The 18,988-nt window shown below is 55.0% G+C and overlaps 3 protein-coding genes and 1 pseudogene across 4 annotated transcripts; 2 read left to right on the top strand and 2 right to left on the bottom strand.

The window, feature by feature from the left end:
* Positions 1-4,250: 4,250 nt before the first annotated feature.
* GCG54_00006946 (uncharacterized protein) lies at positions 4,251-5,447 on the top strand (the record flags this gene model as incomplete). Its single annotated transcript, XM_045406938.1, has 1 exon — positions 4,251-5,447. The coding sequence occupies one exon, from the start codon at positions 4,251-4,253 to the stop codon at positions 5,445-5,447; it is 1,197 nt and encodes a 398-aa protein (XP_045267484.1).
* A 626-nt stretch (positions 5,448-6,073) lies between these two features.
* GCG54_00006947 (uncharacterized protein) lies at positions 6,074-6,854 on the bottom strand (the record flags this gene model as incomplete). The annotated part of the gene is made up of 3 exons (XM_045406939.1): positions 6,074-6,227; positions 6,282-6,541; positions 6,669-6,854. The coding sequence occupies 3 exons, from the start codon at positions 6,852-6,854 to the stop codon at positions 6,074-6,076; spliced, it is 600 nt and encodes a 199-aa protein (XP_045267485.1).
* Positions 6,855-8,925: 2,071 nt separating this feature from the next.
* On the bottom strand, positions 8,926-14,619 carry GCG54_00006948 (Fatty acid synthase subunit alpha; the record flags this gene model as incomplete). Its single annotated transcript, XM_045406940.1, has 3 exons — positions 8,926-9,036; positions 9,089-14,034; positions 14,091-14,619. The coding sequence occupies 3 exons, from the start codon at positions 14,617-14,619 to the stop codon at positions 8,926-8,928; spliced, it is 5,586 nt and encodes a 1,861-aa protein (XP_045267486.1).
* Positions 9,432-14,709, top strand: GCG54_00006949 (annotated as a pseudogene). Its single transcript has 5 exons — positions 9,432-10,786; positions 10,829-12,068; positions 12,144-12,862; positions 12,917-14,071; positions 14,101-14,709. Coding segments are annotated over exons 1-5 (5,078 nt in total).
* The last annotated feature ends 4,279 nt before the right edge of the window (positions 14,710-18,988 follow it).

Here is an 18,988-nt window from a genome sequence, read left to right on the forward strand (position 1 = left end):
ATTCAGGCTAGGGTTCGGGCCTCGGGCCCAGGCCCAGCCGACTACTGTCTCGCAACAGTCAAGAAGGCGATATGCTTACTCGATCTTATGTCATCATCCAACCGCCCCTGTCCGCATGATCCTTCATTGTAATAGCCCATCGTCAATCTCCGTTCTTCCTTGCATATTCTGACTTCGAATAAGTTAAAAGTGGTCTGCTATCTTGTGTCGATTTCGTTGTTCTGCGGAGTCGAGACGGTATCTCCTGATTTCGCGCGAAGCAACCAGATGAGTACGACTAAGTTCGCAACATTCGCATCACGCAGTCCCTACATTCGCGTCGCGGTGTCAAATTCAGTTTCAGCTCAAAACAGTAGCCTTCGATACATCATGCGTTTCTCAATTCATTCATCACCGGCTCGTACTTCTCAGAACAGTGCAATCGTACAGAGTAGCCACGACGAGTTGTTCAAATACCCATCTTACAATCTACCGTGAGAAATTATGCAGCACAGATTGTTTCGCTCGTTCATTGATATTCATTTAGTCAGGACCGAACAGATAAACACATGAGCGGGGGATGCTAGCTCATCTTCCCTGATCAGTCTGTGTTGCCTTTCCGCCGTGGACCATTCGTTTCTCTCCACCATTTCTCCCGGCGTATTCCCAGATATATTCAACTCGGCCTTGTTACGGTCTTGGAGTGTTCTCTCGTAGCCGCATTTGGAACCAATATGCCTCATACCGAGTAATTTGAAGCGATAAGTTTGAAAAGGCAGACTCCCGAAGAAGACCATCGTGTCGTGCCAACAAGAAGCTCACAGCGAGTCTAGATTAAATACTTCTTGGATGTGCCAACCTTGTTCCCCTCTTCCCTTGAGATGGGGCGTTGAAATGTCCGACGAACCGGGCAAGATCCACCAAAGCGACACGCTGTCTTTGGGCGTAGTATAACAGTAACGATGTGTGGCTACAGAAATAACTTGACCAGCAAAATGATCCTCCACTAGGCCCTGTTCTCTGAGCTCTGAAAGACTGAGGTCTAAGGGTTTGTGCTGGGAAAACAGTGTCAGCAAACTTCGGGAGCGATACTTGACCATGACGATCTTGCGGGGAACTTCTCGTCGTTACCAGCCATCCTTGTCCGTGTGTAATAGCGGGGAATAACACAAGCGAAAAGACTTAAGCCTGAGCTGCGTGTGTGGTCTGGACAATATTGACGAGACTACTCACCAAGCGAACCCTCAAAATCAGCACATCTGTTTCTGGCTTTTTATGCACCGTAACAGGCTACCTATAATGACTATATGATTGCCCTACAAGCAAAACTTCTAAGAAATTCATGCTTCATTATATATGTCTGGTCTCCTGGACTTGCACTTGCATGGTTCGTTCTAAGGCTTGAGGATCTGCAGCCTCCAGCGTTGGCACGCGGAAAACCCCTGTCAGTAAACATATAAGAGGATCAATGCAGCATAGAATGGTTCTTCAGCACGATTGCACCCAGCTAGGCTTCATCGAGTTCGGTGCACTTAGCAGTGCGACGCATCGATGCAATACATCGATGACTCGACTTTGCGGTTGCTCCTGAAATACTGCGTTAAGCTTCAGCTCTCGGCGTCTCTGCGTTCTGATTATTCGACGGGAATAAATTCGGAAGGCAATGACGCGATTATACATATACCAAGCTCTCATTGTGGCAGCGAGACATCTCTACATAGACTCGCCAAATTCAGGTCTTGGCTTCACGATTCAAGATCTACATGCACAGATCTAGCCATTGCTGTCGTTGAAGTCATGAGTTCTTGCGGAAGAACTCCTTTTCTAGATTGAAACATCCAGATATCACACTACCGAGACCCTGTGGGAGTGACAGTGGGTTCGTTTGCTCGTGATTATCCCATCGAGTGCGAGTTGACGCCAAATTAGCCAAGGTGCGGAGAACGCCAATCAACAAGCAGGACATCACGCTAATACTTCTTTCTAGCCACTTAGAAATTCTAATATCAAGGAAATTGGAGAAAAAAGCGGGCATGTATTTTTGGCGTCAACTCGCACTCGATGGGATAGCTTCGATGGTCATGGTTCGAGTGACAGAATGAGGAACTCTATCCGATTATAGTGTCAGTTGGCTGTCCAGGCAGTGTACACCATCATTTCAATCGTAGTACACCTAAGACTTAGATAAAGACGATAGTAGTAGTGAAAACGACAATTGCGAAGGACGACGACGACGACGATGATGATAATAAACGACGATAATAAACGAAGGTAATAGACGACGATAATAGATAGTGACAACGGATGCGATATACGGGTTACACGGATACGTGGTGGATACTGTCCGACTAGCAAAACTCAACAGAGGCTTGTGGGTGGGAACAGAATTTGATATAGAGAAGTTTGGTTTCGTGAGAGATTCTGATCATTCTGCTTGGAAATCCACGCCATTTCATGGTTGTTCGAGGAGGCGAAGGCAAAGGTAGCACATCGCACCCCCAGAGTATTCACAGTTTAGAAGAGCAAACTTCAGTTGCAGATCAATTGAATGACCTCAAGCGTCTCCTTAGCTGGTGCCACGTTACCTGCTGATGAGTAATTTGCAGCAGAAGTTGGGAGACGAGCAATGACAAGCGATACCAGTCACTTTCGTGGGAACTGACTCTTCGAATTTGTGTGTTTAGCCCCTATTCAGGATCCCCTGCATTTCGTGGTGACATTCAAATTAGCACAAGTCTGTCATCTATCTTGTACGAAGGATTCCCGCCCTCATTGCTACGCATGCATAAAACGACTGACAATTTCAGCTTCGCATGTCCTCATTGACAAACAATGAAAGCTGTCTTCACAATCCGTTACTTGGTGCTTGCAGTCTGCACCTGGTCAGTATCATACCTTGATATTGACAGGCTTCAAGGCGCGGATAGATCCCGAATTCCTTATTACAAAGGCTATTCTCGGGCGAATAGATCAGAGGCAGGAACAAAGAAAAGTTTATGATGAGTTTTAGATACAACCATCAGGACTCGATGGTTGTGGATTTGGGAGACACTCAAGTGACTTCGCAAAATTTTCAGCGTTATTGTAGCCAGCCTCATTCTCCTGATCATACACAGGGGAGGATAAGCAGTGATATGTCCGGCCACTTCTTATATTGACTGGTGGCCGGACAAGGTTGACGTTTCGAGGCGTAGTTCATCATCGTTGAAACATTGAGTGAGATATAAAAGCTAGCAACATTCAAGACCGATTACCACAACCCGCAAAAATAACGTTTCAACTTGTCCCAATTTCTTGTAAACAACGCTGCTATGACACTGGGCTGGAATGGCTTCGGTTGGCTGGAAAGTCGTAAAAGCCCAGCTGTTTGCCGCTTTCTGGTCATTGTCGTTGGCGCATCATTCCTATCGACTTCGTGCTTATACAGTAGTCAAGTGGTACGAGATGATTTGGTGACGAGCATGTCTGTCACAGGACATAATGGTATGTAAGCAAGTAAGCCGTCGAATGAGAAAACTGTTCTACGCACTAGAAGCGATTTGTGTCTATGGGAGTCTCAAAGTCCAAGAAACTTCAAATACATAGAGGGGATTCGAAGAGGTCGACGTCCATAATCACTGGTTTTTTGGCGATGGCTCAACGCTCATGAGGTTTAATCACCCAATTTCTAATACTTGCTTTCGTTTACCCTCACGTTTGTTTCCTCAACGTTCCGCATCAGTTATCCCACATCAACAAAGTCACATGAAGAACACCCACAAAGGCGCCATCCCCGTTTGGAAGTCCTCGCGGGGCTCACTGAGCAGCATGCCTCCGTCGTTCGTTGTCCTTATGGTCGACTCGACGACCAGATGCCCCGTCATCCCAAGTCCTCCTCCTCACGTGTTGGCCTTCATGCGACGCGTTTTCCCTCAGCAGACCTATCTGCCTCCCAAAACAGACTTCGATCCGATTTTTGTGCCTCAACAAAATTTTCTTCCAAAGGTAAACGCGGTGATTCGGTCGTGGGTCGTGGGTCGTTCAATTGTATAAGAGAATCCCCTCTTCCCCCACGATCACTGCCCCCGGCTTGCCATCACCATCACCATCACCATCACCATCAATTCCAATTTTTCCTCGCCTCAAAATTTCCTTGGAATCACTTGACTCACGGCTCTATTGCATTCACGAGCAGTCCGACTCATCTCTCGGGTTCAATTCGCTGGACGCTCTGATTCACATCCAACATCTCTGCAAACACCACCGACAAACATCCCTTGCAAGTCGTCACAATGACTCATTTTGCCGTCCAAGACGACATGATGGGGTTTGACGAGCTCCGAAGCCTCTGTGCCGGTGCCTGGGACAAGCCTCAAGCCGATGGCCTCCCCAACAGCTATGAAGACGACGGCTCGCATCTGTTCAACGATGCCAACACCTACTTCAGACCCCCTCAAGCACCAGCCAGTCCTCCCATGGAATATTCTGACTTCGCATCCTACTACAACAATGGCGACACGAGCGTCTTGGACCAGTTCAACCAGGTGCCCGCCTCGATGATCAACCAGGAGCTCACCCTTCCCACTTTCGAGCACAATGCTCTCCCCCAACACCAAGCTTCCCTTCAGGGCCATGATTCTCAGCGTGGTCCTATCCCCCAGAATCCCACTGACTGGGCCGCCACGGAGCAGCACGACAGCTTCACCCCCATCACCCGCTCGACCACCCCCGAGCTCCCCTTCACAGCCAACCTCTCCTCCACCAACACCAACGGCGCCTACATCGTCCCAGGCGGCTTCGCCTCCAAGCTCGCCTCCGCCCTCTCCATCCCCTCCACCGTCCCGGCTCACGAGCGCGCCGCCCGCGAGGCCGCCATGCTCGCCATCCTCTCCTCCCACAAACCCCACCCCCTCCCGCCCCCTTCGCCCACCATCAAGCGCCTCATCCACCCCGACCCCTTCCGCACAACGCACAAGATCCGCCACGGGGCCTCCAAGATCTTCATCGCGCCCGTCTCGCCCAAGCCCGCCTTCGAGCCCTGGCTCGACGCCGCCTCCATGCCCGAGGGCCCCGAGCGCGACGCCGCCATGGCGCGCAACGACGCCATCGCCGAGGCCAAGAACGACTTTGAGCGGAAGCGCAACAACACCGCCGCCACCCGCTCCCGCGACCGCAAGCTGCGCGCCGTCACGCACCGCGCCGAGGCCATCTTCCACCTGCAGTCGGAGGTCGAGTTCTGGAAGGCCCGGGCTGTGGGGCTCGGCGCCGGTGTGGGCGACTGGGAGGCGCTCGATGAGAACGTGAAGCGTGAGATGGTTGCTGACCACCGCTGGGATGCGCTTGACTTCAGCAACGACGCGACCGAGGAGGAGAAGCGGTTGGCGAAGCAGGCCAAGGTGGCGGATGCGGCGGCGAGGTCGAGGAAGGCTGCTTCTCGCAAGAAGAATGGAAAGGGTGTGAAGAGAAAGGCGAAGGACATGGAGGAGTGATCATGTGGCTTTCTCATTCGTCCCAAGGACGCTTGGTTGTTTCGGGCGGTGGCTTCTTCTTGAGATACCCTTGGTTTCTCTGCTTTGGCATGGTTTGAATCAGTTTGCGAGAAAGGAGGAAGGCTTGTTGGACTACATGTAGATGTCACGAAAAGTTCGGAGTCTTGCTGGGTTTGCTGGGTTTATCAAGGGTTTCGTAGCCATCAATTCGGAGGTTATCAGTACTAAGATCACCTGTTTCCGGTGTGATGCTGTTTCGATCATTGGAGGGGTCAAGACCCAGATCTGGCCGTTCTGGAGGGTTTCTTGAAGTGAAATTTGTTAGCACCGATTTCGTACCTGCTCACGCTGTGTTACCAACAAGAAGGATAAAGTCGAACATTTCTTATTAGCTAATAAGAGCCAGTGGTATCTCTATCAAAAGTCATCAAAACACCCGGAGCCTTTCCCTTGATCCTGACTCTGACGACTGCCCTTAAGTCGAGGGGCCTCCCTGTACCATATCCTTTCTGAACCTCAAACTCCAGTCATTACCCAGTTTCCAGCGTCCTCAAATTTGATTCATCCATTGCGACCCGTCATCATACCCTCCGTCAGAGTACTTCGCTTTGTTGAAAAGGCATCTTCTACTCCGAGTTCGATGACCGAGAAGGCTGCTTCCCCTCCGCCTTGAGACTAAGATTCCCCATCTCAGCGCCGTGACCCGTCGAGATGCCGTAGCAGTCGGGGTCCGCGAGACATCCCTTGACGAAGTAGAAAAGGACGACGATCATCATGACCCTGTCCCTCATCAGCATTGCGCTCAACTGGAAGAAAGCGAGCACAAAAGCTTACCAGTTCACGGCACCAACACCCGCCGCCGCCGCCATACTCGCCCCGTACCTCGTCTCCTCCGTCGTCGGCCCAAAGCACGTGCTCCCGATGCACGTGTTCCCCAAGAACAGCGACGCGATGCTCGCCGACCACGCCCACCCAGACAGCCAGAAGAGCACGTTGACGCCGTACGCGATCAGCAGCGCCAGGCGGAAGTAGAGCTGCGGCGCGAAGCGCTCGAGGGCCATGGCGCCGCCGAGGATGAGGAGGGTGAAGAGGGACTGTCGTGCATGGTCAGCCACATTGTCTTCGCGCCTTCTCGACGTCGTTCGCGATGGCCATGCGCAAAAACCAGGAAAAGAAAAATCGCATGCAATCAGCGACCACGGGAAAGGAGGAATGACATACCACAAAGAGCATGAAGCCCGGCGGACCCGCGTAGCTCGCCTGGCCGCCCAGCAGCGACAGGTTGTAAGCGCAGGCGGCGAGCACAGCCAGCGACAGCACCATGACGGCGACGCGCAGGATGGAGAAGAAGGTGGGCGTCGGCGGGACGCCCTTGCCCATGAGGCCTCGAATGTTTGCGCCGGCCATTTTTATTTCTGTCCAAACTCGAGGTGTGCGATTAAGTAGAGAGTATCTGTCGTCGTCGATATCGATCGAGATAGCTTCGGTGGTAGCGTCCGAATAGGTATTAGAATAGTTCTCGTCCCTCACAACTCAGAAAAGTCTCAAGCAACATGAAGAAACAACAAGTCAGTTGAACGACAGCATGCGCGCGCGCAACAGCTCTTGGGGAACCTCCGTTCCTTATACCTCATCATCTCCTTCAAACACACATCGCCCCTAGTCCGTGCTACCCGGGGACCTGCATAAACAACAACCCCCAGAATTAAGAGATCCAAACGCCTTGTGTGCGCCACAAAAAAAAGAAGCAACAACCCGCCCAGCCGCATGTCCCCTTTTGCTCCTTCCTTCCTTCCCTTAACCTCATGCCTCATGCCTTATGCTTCCCCCCACAGTTCACCACTCTAAAGCCAAAAATCCATGCAGTCCCGGGAACGACGGTTGATCGACAGGGCCAGACAAAAAGGGATGCATCACTGCATAAAGCACTTTAAATTCAACAAGCTCCAGAGACATGCCTCTTCTCGCAGTCGATTGGCCAGCACCGCTCGGCAGTGCACACGAAGGGCCCCACTCCGCCGGGGCCCCGTCGATCACCCAGCACCCGGACCCTCATTGGACAGAGCCGGCAACCGGCCGCGATCCTCCGACCAGCAAGCACCGCGAGGAACCAGCTGGCTGGCTGGCTCAATTTTCGACCAGTTTCAGATAATTCACCAACAATACCATTCCCAACCAGGGGGGCTTTCACTCCTCCCAGGAAGTCTCAATGCGCGCAAAAAAATCTGTTCGTTCGTCGTCGTCGATCCACGTCGACTCACGTATGGATTCGTATGCATGGCCCCTATTTTTAAACACTTCGGTTGAATAATGGCATGTCGCAAACTGGCACCCACTCATCGTCGTCCCTCCCCTCCATGACATTGACAGGCGAGTCTGGCATGAACACATCACACCAAGATGAGACGACCTCCATCCTCCAGCTCCAAGAGAACCCCCCCAAAAACGAAACATTGAGAAACACTACCAAGAAACGAGAATACCAGGAGGATCGCGTGCCAAAACACAACATGTGCGACAAAACGCCAGCCTAGCCGTCCTCCTCCCCGTCAAGACATTACCTCATCCCTTGAATGGCTCGACGCGCGCACGCCCAAGCTCCTCCCTGTCTGGTACCTGGCTCCCAAGACCGCGTCAAGAGTCGAGGCAACCTGCAATTCTGTGACGACACAGCCCCTCCCCTGACCCCCTCCATCTGACGTCTTAGCCACTTGGCTCGCCTACCCCTGATTACCTAACTCAACCGTCCTTACATTACCGCGTCCTCTGTCCCCAGATCAACCGAAGGACACGGACAGCCAAGGCCGTCGTCACCAGTAAACACCATCATCGTAAGAAAATCAGTGTTTAAAAAAGGCCTAATCGCAGCATAACATAGTCTTCCCGTGACCATAAAAAACTGAAGCAGAGTTCACCAATCCAGCTTGTCCTGCCCTCCCTTACAACCTCACGCCAATCATATCCCCCGCATACGAACCCCTCCACCCCGTTCATCCCATTTCATCAGACGCAGGAATGGCAGATCGTATTTCTCCTATGCTAAGACCGGGGTTACGTTGCATAGCACCCATCCAGATCGTCGCTTCGCCCGAACAGGTGGGCGCTGACAAGAGCAGATAACGATAAGCTTGAGAGCCGAGTGCCCCGCGCCGTGTCGTGACAAGGCAACGGTGACATTGCAAAGTCGAGATGGTCACCTGTTATTCTGAACGGAACATCATGTGGATTTGATACAGATTCTATTGTGGCATTGAGGAACTAGCAGTCTATCGCATTGCATTGCGCCGTTCCCTTCTCGTGCATTACTCGTCAATTCATCCGACGATGATGATAGCGATGACACTCCTCCCAAAGTGTCCCCGCGATCTTTACTCCCTGGCTTGTATGATTTCAAAACACGATCGAAGCGAACATGACAAGATCCCTTGCCTGCCTATATCCCATAAAACTCGAAATGCACTATACAGTCTATCGCCTTTTAAAAATTTGCGACGGCGACAGCAATCGCTTGCGACTCCGAGTGTGAAATGGAGACGCTAATGTCCTTCAGACCGACCTTCTTGGCGGCAGCAGCGGCATCACCGTGAAGCTATGACAATGTTAGCCACGTGCATCATTCAAATCATGTGGGATAAGCTTACCTTGACAACCGGGGCACCCGACTCGTCCTTCGCAATCTCAATGTCCTTCAACGGCGCACCGGCACCCTTGCTGGAGACACCAAGAGACTTGAAGACGGCCTCCTTCGCGCTCCACCGGCCGGCGAATGAGCTCTGGGGGCTGGGTGCCGATTGGCAGTACTGGATCTCTCCAGCGGTGAAGTTGCGCTCGATGAACGTCTCGTTCTCGATGTTGATGGCAGTGATGTCCTCAACGTCAACGCCGACGTTGCTGCTCTTGGACGCCACCTTCTTGGCCAGGGCCTCCATCATGTCCTGAGTGGCCTTGGAAGCCGTGGGTGACACGGTCTTTTCAGAAGCCTTCATGAAGTTGGAGGGGTAAGAGATGGTGGAGGTCTTCTTGTCCTCCGTGACGCGAGCGTCGGGGTTGAGCAAGACCTTGCTAAGCTGCTCGTCCGTGTACGGGGCATTGGACTTGGCGACGAACAGAGTGTTGTTGATGAGGCCGTTGTGGAAGAAGCGGTAGGCCTTCTTCTGACGGGCCTGGACCTTGGCAGAGTACTCGTCGTACGTCTTCTCGTCAAGGGTAGCGAAGAGGTACTTAGGGTGAACACCGATAGCCTGGGCACCCTTCTGTCCGAAACCGAAAGAGGTGACGGAGAAGGCCTTGATACCGTCGGTCTGGATGCTGTGGCTGGGGTAAACGATCATGTCGAATTGCTCCATGACGGGGTCGACGTTGTCGGCGTTGCGGTTACCCGGGACCAAACCAGTGTTGAGAACTTGCAAGCAGCCGTTCATCATCCAGGCACCGGCAGCACCCTTGGGGTGACCGGTGAGGTACTTCTGGAAGATACCCATAACGGCGTTACCCTTCTTGCGGCCAAGGTGCTTGAGCTGCTGGCAGATGACGGAAGACTCGTTCTTGTCGTTGGCCTTAGTAGAGGTTCCGTGGAAGGAAGCGACGGCAAGATCGTCGATGGTAAGACCCCAGGTGGCGAGGGCACCACGCAGAGGAGCGATCTCGGGGTTGTTCTTCCAGAAGTTGTTGCCCAGGCTGCGGAGGACCTCCTTCTCTTGACGGTCGGCCTCCTTCTTGATGTGCTCGGCACGGTTATGGGCGTACTCCTTCTCGTTGAACTCGGAGCCCTGGGCCTTCATAGCCTCAACCTCGTCGTAGAGGTACTCGAGCTCAGACTCCTGCCACTGCTTGATCTGCTTCTTGCGAAGAGTGATCTGGCGGCGGCGGTAGTTGATGTCGAGCAGAGGCGAAGGGAACTTGCCGGCGTGCTCACGGGCAGTCGTGAGGACACCCTGGCCCGGAGCAGGGACGGAGCGGCCAATCTTGTCGGTGGCGGTGGTAGTCAGAGCCAGGATACCGTGGATGGGCATGCCCATGTCAAGGGCAAGCTTGGCAGTCATGAGCAGCTGGACACCGCAACCCTGGGACTCCATGAAGCCGTTACGGGTGGTGGTGGTAGGACGAGACATCTCGGCCGGGGTGCGGCCGTGGGCAAGCTCGTCGACGGCGTTGCTGGTGGCCTTCATGTTGGCGAACTCGTAAGAGCCCTCCTCACCGAAGTCATCGAAACCACCGACGAATACGACGCGAGCCTTGCCCTCCATGATAGTCTCGTAACCAATGTCGACGGACTCGACGGCAGTGGCGCAAGCACCAACAGGGGTCTTGATGGGACCAGAGGAAGAGATCAACAACATGTTAACCCAGGCGGCCATGGTGTTGATGAATGACTCCTGGAGAATGTCGTTCTGGACGGGCTTGTCCAAGAAGCGGTCTCTGTGCATGCCGCGGAGAGCGCCAGCACCACCCATACCGGAACCGATGCAGTTACCGACCTCGGAGACGTGAACATACTTGTAGAACTCGTACGGGTCGGTGATACCGGCGGACAGGAGAGTCTCGGCAACGGAGACGAGGACGAAGAGGGTGACGGGGTCAACCTGAGAGACAATGTCCTCGGGGATACCGTATCTCTTGGCGTCCCAGCCAGTGGGGATCTGGCCGGCAACGAGTCTGTCGAAGCGGAGTGCCTTGGGGATCCAGAGAGCGGCACCCTTGCGCATGCGAACAGTGAACTCGCCGGACTCGGGGATCTCGAAGATCTCAACCTTGTCACCGTGCTGGCGCTTGAACTCCTCAGCGGTCTCCTTGGAGGCCTCAAAGGGCTCGAGGTCCTCCTCGATAACAACCTCGTGGAGAAGCTCCTTCTGGTTGGGGTCGTAGCCGCCGAACAGCTCAGGCTCGATCAGACGGATACCAGAATGCTCCAGGATGAACTTCTCGTACTTCTGCTTGATGTCCTTGTCGTCGACGGGCTCGCCAGTCTTGGCGTCAACCCAGCCGGAGTAAGGAGCAGGCTTGCCCTTGATGGGACCGTTGTGGTTCTTGATCAGGCCCATGATCCAGGCCATCTCAATGCATCCCTCAAGAGAGAACTCGCCGTGAGCTTCCATCTCCCAACGGGTGCGGGAGTTACCCCAAGGACCGACTTCAGCAAAACCAGTGACGACGACAACCTTCTCAAGGTCGACCATACCCTTGAGGCGGTCGTTGAGAGGGGCGATCTCGTCGTCCCAGTCGGGAAGGGTGGGAAAGTCGAACTTGATGTTGGCACGGGGCTCGATGGTCTTCTTCTTGTACAGAGCCTCGGAGTTGGGGCCGTTGACGACCTTGTCCTCGATGGAGTTCTCCTTGGTAACGGCGCGGCGGACCTCGCTGGTGTCCATGATGTCCTTGCGGAGCTTAGACATGGTCTGGTTGAGGTCAGGGATGAACTGAAGACCGCCGTTGAGGTCAGCGAAGACGGGCTCGCTCTGGCAAAGGTCGACAATGGCAGGCGACATAAGGCCGAGCAGGTTGAAGGCCATCTCTTGCTGAGAGAAGGTGCGGACGCCGAAAGCCTCGACACCCTCAGCGACAACGTTGTTCGCGCTCATGAGACCAGTACCACGGGTCCAGCCGATGACGGCACCGCAGATGGTGAGGTAGTGGCCCCAGTCCTCGGAGTGCCATCTGTTGAACAGGGTCTCCAGGGCAAGCTTTGACTCGGAGTAGAGACCATCGTTACCGAAGGTACCGTGGTTGGGGGAAAGAGGAAGGACAACCTGGGCGGGGCGAGTCTCGTAGCCACGCTCAGACTTCTGGGTCTTGACGCTACCGAGGATGCGGAGGAGGTTGGTCAACATGATACGGTGAGCAAGCTCAGAGCGGGAGTCAATGGTGTCAATCTGGCGACCGTTCTCGGGAATGGCAGCGAAGGGGACAATGAAGTCCAGATCCCAGCCAAGGCCGTTCTTGGTGTCGTAGATGTACTCAATGAGAGCCTCGCAGTCCTGCTTGGAACCCTGGTTGAAGGGAACAACGACAAGCTGGGAGCCACGGGCACCGAAGCGAGTGTACATAGACTGGTAGTACTCAGTGACCTCACGGGAGAAGCGGGAGGTAGTGACGACAACCTTGGCACCACCGCTAATGAGACCCTGGAGAACCTCAGCACCGATGGAGCCGGCGCCGGCACCGGTCATGAGAGCGTGCTTGCCAGCAAAGCTGACACCGTCCTTGGCAGCCTCCTCAAGGGACTGGAGGTAGTGGCCGGTGAGCTTCTTGCTGTAGTCCCAGCCGTGAAGGCTCTTGCGCTTGAGGTGCAAGAAGGGAATGGTCTCGACCTTGCCCTTGGGGCCGGTAGCAGGCTTGTCCTTCTTGGAGGGGCTGCTCTCATCGGGAATGATCTGGTTCTCATTCATCGCCAGAGAGCGCAGGACATCGCCATAGAGGTTCTTGATCTCGAGCTGAGATGACTTGGAAACCTTGTGCTGCTCCTTGATGAGCTTGTAGATGCGGCGGAGATCGTTCTGGACCTTGGTGCGGTTGCCGTACTCAGAGATCTTGCCACCCTCAGCCATCTGCTGGACGTAGTGCTCCAGCTTGCGGCAGCTGGCGCGCGGGACCTCCTGGTAGTTGAGGTTGCCGCGGGCGTCGACAGTGGTCTGGGGTCCAGTGGGGACGGCAACGTCCTTGTAGACGGGGTTGGCGTGGAGAACCTCTTTGCAGTTCTCAATGAGCTGCTCACCGAGCTCCTTGGCGAGCTTGTAGGTCTCGCCACGCTCGGCGGGGCAGTTGTCAATGTGGTACTGCATGAACTCAATGAGAGTGGGGTTGGCGCGGTTCATGATGCGCAGGCACTGGCTGACAATCTCACGGTCAACAGCCTTGAGGCGGCCGAAGATGATGTCGAAGTACATGTTGAGAGCATCCTGGCGCGCCCAGTTCCAGGAAGAGTCGTACGAACGAGCCTTGAGAGAGCTGAAGACGGGGGCAATACCAGCGGCGTAGAACTCGCCGTGCTCAGCAGTCCAGAGGTCCAGCTGGGCCTGGAGCAGCTTTTCAGACTCCTGGGAGTTGATGTAGGCCTTGTCACCTGCACGGAGATCCAGCTTGAGGTATCTGGCGAGGAGCTCGAGCTGCTGCTTGAACAGAGCACGCTGGTCCTTGGTGAGGGCGTCGATGGCAGCGGGGTCCATCATCATGCCACCACCAGAACCGCCGGCGGGGCCAGCAGCGGTGGTGGTCGTCAGGCTGATGCCGGCGCTGGTGGCGTACTTGTTGGTGACATCGTCGAGGAAAGCCTTGGCATCAGCCTCGGAACCGAGACGAGCAGGGGGCTCCATGGTGATAGCCAGCAGCAGGGTGCCATCCTGTCTGCCAGAGCCCAATCCCCATCTTGTCTCGAGGTATTTTCTCGCAGCGGTGATGTTGAAGCCACCGGGCATCTTGGAGGAAATCAGACGGGCAATGAGAGCCTGGGACTGCTTGCCGAGCTGGCCGTCGAAGGTGGCCTGCATCGAGGCACCAAGCTCGTCAAGAGGGGTATCTTCAGGCTTCTCGGGGGTCGAGCCGAATTCCTTGCCGAGGTCACCGAGAATTTCGTTCTGGAGGGTGGACTTGCCTGTAATCACGCAGTTAGCCAAATGTTGGGTGTAGCGGTGAGCTTGAGCTACTTACCACCAACAAGGTCCTTGATGGCCTTGCTCAAGGGCACCTCAGCGAGGGGCTTCTTGAGCTTCTGAGCGATCAAAGATCGCAGAATGTCGATGGCCTGGACGGGCGCATCAGCAACCGCAGCGGCCGGGCCGGCGCTAGGCGCAGGAGCGGCGGCAGCAGGAGCAGCAGCAGCAGCGGGAGCCGAGGCGGCGGGAGCAGCGGCGGGGGCGCTAGAAGAGGCCGCAGCGGGCTCGGGTTCCTCCTCAATAGGGTCGGCCTCGTAGTAAATCTCCTTTGCGTCCTTGTTGTAGCACAGGATCTGACGCTGGACAGACTTGGCGGCATCGTAGGCTTCGTACTTGGAGGCGAGGGTGCGCTTGGCCATCACACCGAGGGTGTCAGCGGGACCGATTTCAACCACCCTCTCGGCGGTCTTCTCGGCGAGGAAAACATCTTGGGTCTCAATCCACCTGACGGGAGAGGCGAACTGGTAGGCAAGGAGCTCGACAAGGAGCGTGTGGGCAAGCTCTTGCTCGACTTCGGGACGCATGTTGGGCAGCTGGGAGGAGCTGGTGGCTCAATTACACGGAGTTGGGAGAAAAACCGGGAAACCGAGGGTATCTTGTCGTCGACGAAGTGACGCTGTTTTGCGGGAAATTGTCTCGTTGGAGCCGTGGGAGGTCGGATTCCTTGGAGACGAAGTTGTTGGTTTGTTGCCTGCGTGGGTATATGAGAGGAGAAGCAGGACAAGCTCGCCGAACTTTTTTTTTTTGCAGGACAGTCGGTGTGGGCTGTTCAAGGGAGATTAAGTCCGCGCCAGAGAGAGGGAGGATCAATCCGGCGGAAGGCGAGCGAGGGAGATGGAGAAAGTGGGAGGAGATGTAGAACTGGCAAGAGCCACGGATGAAGGGAAGAAGTCTGGATATGATTGAAAATGAAAGACAAGGTCAACTAGGTGGCTCTGGCCCGTCGATATCGGGTCACTGGCACTTGATTGACTTTCTTGGGGAGGGGGGAATTTGAAGAGACACCACCAACTGGAAAGGGAGCGATTGGGATTGGCCGTGGAGGATGTGCTGGGCCTCTGCGTGCTGGGACCAGACCAGCAGGAAAAAGACGATTGTTGAACCAGGCAAGGGCCCCCACCGGCTCAGGGAAGCGGTGGTGAACTGGACTGGAAAGGGTGTGGACGTCGAATGGCAGGCACTGACGGGAAGGACTGGGCTACGAAAAAGTGAGGTCGGCGGAGATGTACCGCTACCTGCCGACATCCCACTACTCCAGGAGTATGTATCGGTACATGATGAGGTACGTGTACCCACAATTGGGCGAGAAGTGCGAAGAGGGCCAAGTCTCAAGACATTCGACTGGCTGTTAGTGGTTTCTGTGTCTCTCTGATTTTTTTTCTTTGGGAGGGAAGAAGGAGGGAGGAAAAAAGAAAAGCGGAACCCCTGCCATGCTTCGCGATGGACTTCCCGGCGGCAGCCCCCCCCATGCAGGTGGGAAAGCTGTTGCTGGTGCTGGCGTTGGTGTTGTCTGGTGCTGCAGCGCCTGCAGAGAGCTCCTCAACCATATTCAGACGCTTAACCCAATCCAGCATGGGATGATCAGGGGGGTCTTCCCCACAAAACCATTTCATTGGGGGAATGCAGGGTGGAGCGGCGGGGCCTTTGGGAGGGACGCCAGGGAGGACGTCGTGACTGTTGCGAGGTTGACGTTTGGAAGTTGGGGCGCTACCTGAACTGGAAAACAACCACCACTCCGGCCAAGATTAAAAGACATTTCCAATGGATGCTCGGCAATGGGATGAGATGAGAGGTCATCTGTCGTGATCATTATGGTGCATCTATTCCCCGTGAAGTTGCAAAGATGCCACGATTGCATGAAGCTGTATGTCACGCAGTCTGGTCAGCAACCACGGACCGGAGCCAATGCCGGATCTGTGCGAGGAGCTTCGAGCTGTCAGGCGCGTTATCACCATCATGCCGCTGCATGCATTGATGGATGATCTTTAAGTTGTCTTATCGACATGTTGCCGAGAGACTCCTTCCGTGCGCCTCGTCCCTTTGCTTTCTTCTGTGCCACCTCTCCGCTGTGCGCAAGATGAGTTCCATGCCGTGAGGCTGGGCGAGACGTCCAGTTCTTGAGCTACCTTGAACGGATAGCTCTGTGGCGCGTCTTGTCTGAGCTCTTCGTGACTGCCACTGTCCTTCGCGTCCCTTTCCCGAGCTGTCGGAATGTTGGATTCAGCCTAGTGGCGCGAACCTGCCCCTCGATACCGATGTAGCGCACGTAGGAAGCGTTAGACCGGCGCGAGGCTCAGTGTCTTAGACCTTCAAGCCTCGCCTTACCGCTCGACTTTTCCCTAGCTAGCAAGGCTAGCTCCCTGGGCACACAATGGGAATGTAGCTTTCGGCCAGAGCCAGCTCGATGTACCCGTTCCGACGACCCTCAACTCTGATCGGGCTCCCTATCAACCGGCTCCTTATCGCTGTGTTCCCGTTGGCCGCTTGGTCCCAGTCGCGACACTCAACCAAGCAGACTTCGGGAGCTTGTTGGAAGCTTGGCGGGTTGGCGGGAAGGCTGATGGGACAAGGCTCGCCTCGACGGAACTCTGTGACTGGCGTCATCCATGGCCACGGATTAGTGATAGCGGTTGATCCCGAATACGTGTTCTCTCGCCCAATATAGCAATACGAGTGCGGCAGGTTGTGAGAAAGTGGTGTCATGATAGCACTTTGGCCCGTCAACAAACGGGGACCCGGAAAGCAACAGCCGCATCGACGAGGCCTCTCATCAACGGGACCCCAAAAGTCCAGGTTGCAGCAGATTCTGAAGGGGGGAAGATGGGAAATGGAGGGAGTGGAGGGGCAAAAAAAGTGGCCGCTGCTCCAGGAACCCGCCAAAGTTGATGAGGGGCCAAACGAGACGGGATGTAGCGATACCTTGAGGGCAAGGTGACTTGACCCAAGCTTTTTGGGGGAGGCTCTCTCAGCTCCAGCCGACAGCCCTGAAGCTGTCTGGGAGAGGCAAGCTGACTTTTCGACCGTCCGTGCTGATCAAGTATGCGAATGTTGACATTGTCATCTGGCCTGGCCAATGCTGACCTTTGGGCTAACGGCGACGGGTTCCTCCAGTTCTTCAGTGGACATTGAGACCGGCTGCAACGAGAGGCAAGATGGCGGGCTGGTGGGAGGGTGGGTGAACGCCTCCAGTTGACCCCATTGCCTGCAAGGTATTGTCCGAGGGAATCTGGAAACCGGATCTCACCTCATCAGCCAACAAAACGATTGTGATGCGCAGGAGTCGCAGCGGGATCGCCGTCTGTCTCTAGCCACCTCCAAGTTTCTTCGATGCCATCCAACACATTCTGGACGAATATTGATCATTAGCCACCTTGCCCACATAAAATTGCAGACTTTACATGCTTCGAATGCCAGCCTCCTCCTGCATCAGCTCATGCAGTTCCCTTTAAGCTGTCGAGGCTTGTGAGGCTAGACTGGGCTCTCTTGATGTCTTGCTGCGTGCGCATTTCGATGTCTGTGCCTGCCGCTGCCCCTCGACAAGGGGAAAAAAAAAAAAAAAAAAAAAAAAAAAAGGCGGCCATCGAGGGGCTTGCATTCCCCGACAAGCGTCCGCGTGGCATGGCAAGCGATAGCTCCCGCCCCAGCAAGCCAAGACAGGCCAGTAATTGAACGGATGGCGGTACCGATACCTCGAAATGGCGGGCGGTGTCGAGCATGTCTCCCTCCCTTTCTCAGGGTCCCGCGCATTTCTCGTCCACCCCAGCATCAGCCCCAGGCGTGGGGTGAAAGCGGTGGGGAGAGAAGGCCGGCAGAAAGTCCGTTACAACGCTGGAACCCTTGACCGCCTACCAACAGCCAGGGAGCTACGGGAACATTACGGGGCTCCATGAGGTAGCCGGTACTTTTGGTTGGACGGATTCCGCATATCTGGGACCTGCCCCTCCAAGTACCAATCGAGGGTCCAGTACTTGAGGTACGACAGGGCAGTGATGGATCGCTGAAAGTGAAAAGGGACAGCCAGACCTGATGTTCGCATACCGCAAGCGCACGCCGGTTTCTCGAGAGGCAAATCGAGACAGATGGAAGCGAATAGAGATGTCGCGCAGACCCGACATGGCCCGCAAGTCAAAACACCAGGACAGGCGGCGTTATCGTCTGCTTTCTGCATCCGGGGCAGCATCTCGGCATCTTATCGGCCTGCACATCAAGATGAGGCAGATGGTTCGTGACGGTCAGCTCTGAAGAGCCGAAGATGCTGCCGTTTGGCCGAGCATTGGTGCGCCCATTAGGCCTGAAGTAATTGGTCGAATGTCTGGTTGAAGCATGGCCGATGGACCAGGAACGGGCTGAAGGGTTGAGATACGCGGGAAAGATCCGGGCAAAAGATGGCCTAGTCCAGTGTGTAGTTGATGTCTAGTAACCCCCAAAATAGGGAGAAGGCGGCCACCGTCCCGGCCCCGTCCAGTCGTCGAGGCGACCTTACCTCACGACAGCCAAGTCGTTGCGTGCCGCCAACAAACGTACCGGTACAAGGCCGGCCGTTCTCCAACGCGGCACCCTTGCGGATCACTCGGGCTGCATGAAGTCAGGGGTGGAGCTGGAGGGGTGGGCGTGGTGTGCAACCATCCCCAACAGAACTAAAAAATTTGGCGAGACATTGAGATTTGAGACTTGGAGGAGGCAGGTGTGCAGGCACCACCACCACGTAGCACTTGCGATTTGCATTGCTTTGCGCCAGCACGGCAAGAGGGACAGGATGGGACCTGGCTTGCTGGCGGGACGGTACCTAGCTAAGGTATCTACACTGGGGAGGAAAGAGCATCTCAGGAGGAAGCAGGCAGTAACTCCTCCTGCATTGGAGGTTGCGGCTGTTTCCCAGCTCGGAGTTTCCAT

This window comes from Colletotrichum gloeosporioides (genome assembly GCF_011800055.1).
Source record: "Colletotrichum gloeosporioides strain Lc1 chromosome Unknown consensus_22, whole genome shotgun sequence".
In the NCBI taxonomy this organism is placed as follows: domain Eukaryota; kingdom Fungi; phylum Ascomycota; class Sordariomycetes; order Glomerellales; family Glomerellaceae; genus Colletotrichum; species Colletotrichum gloeosporioides.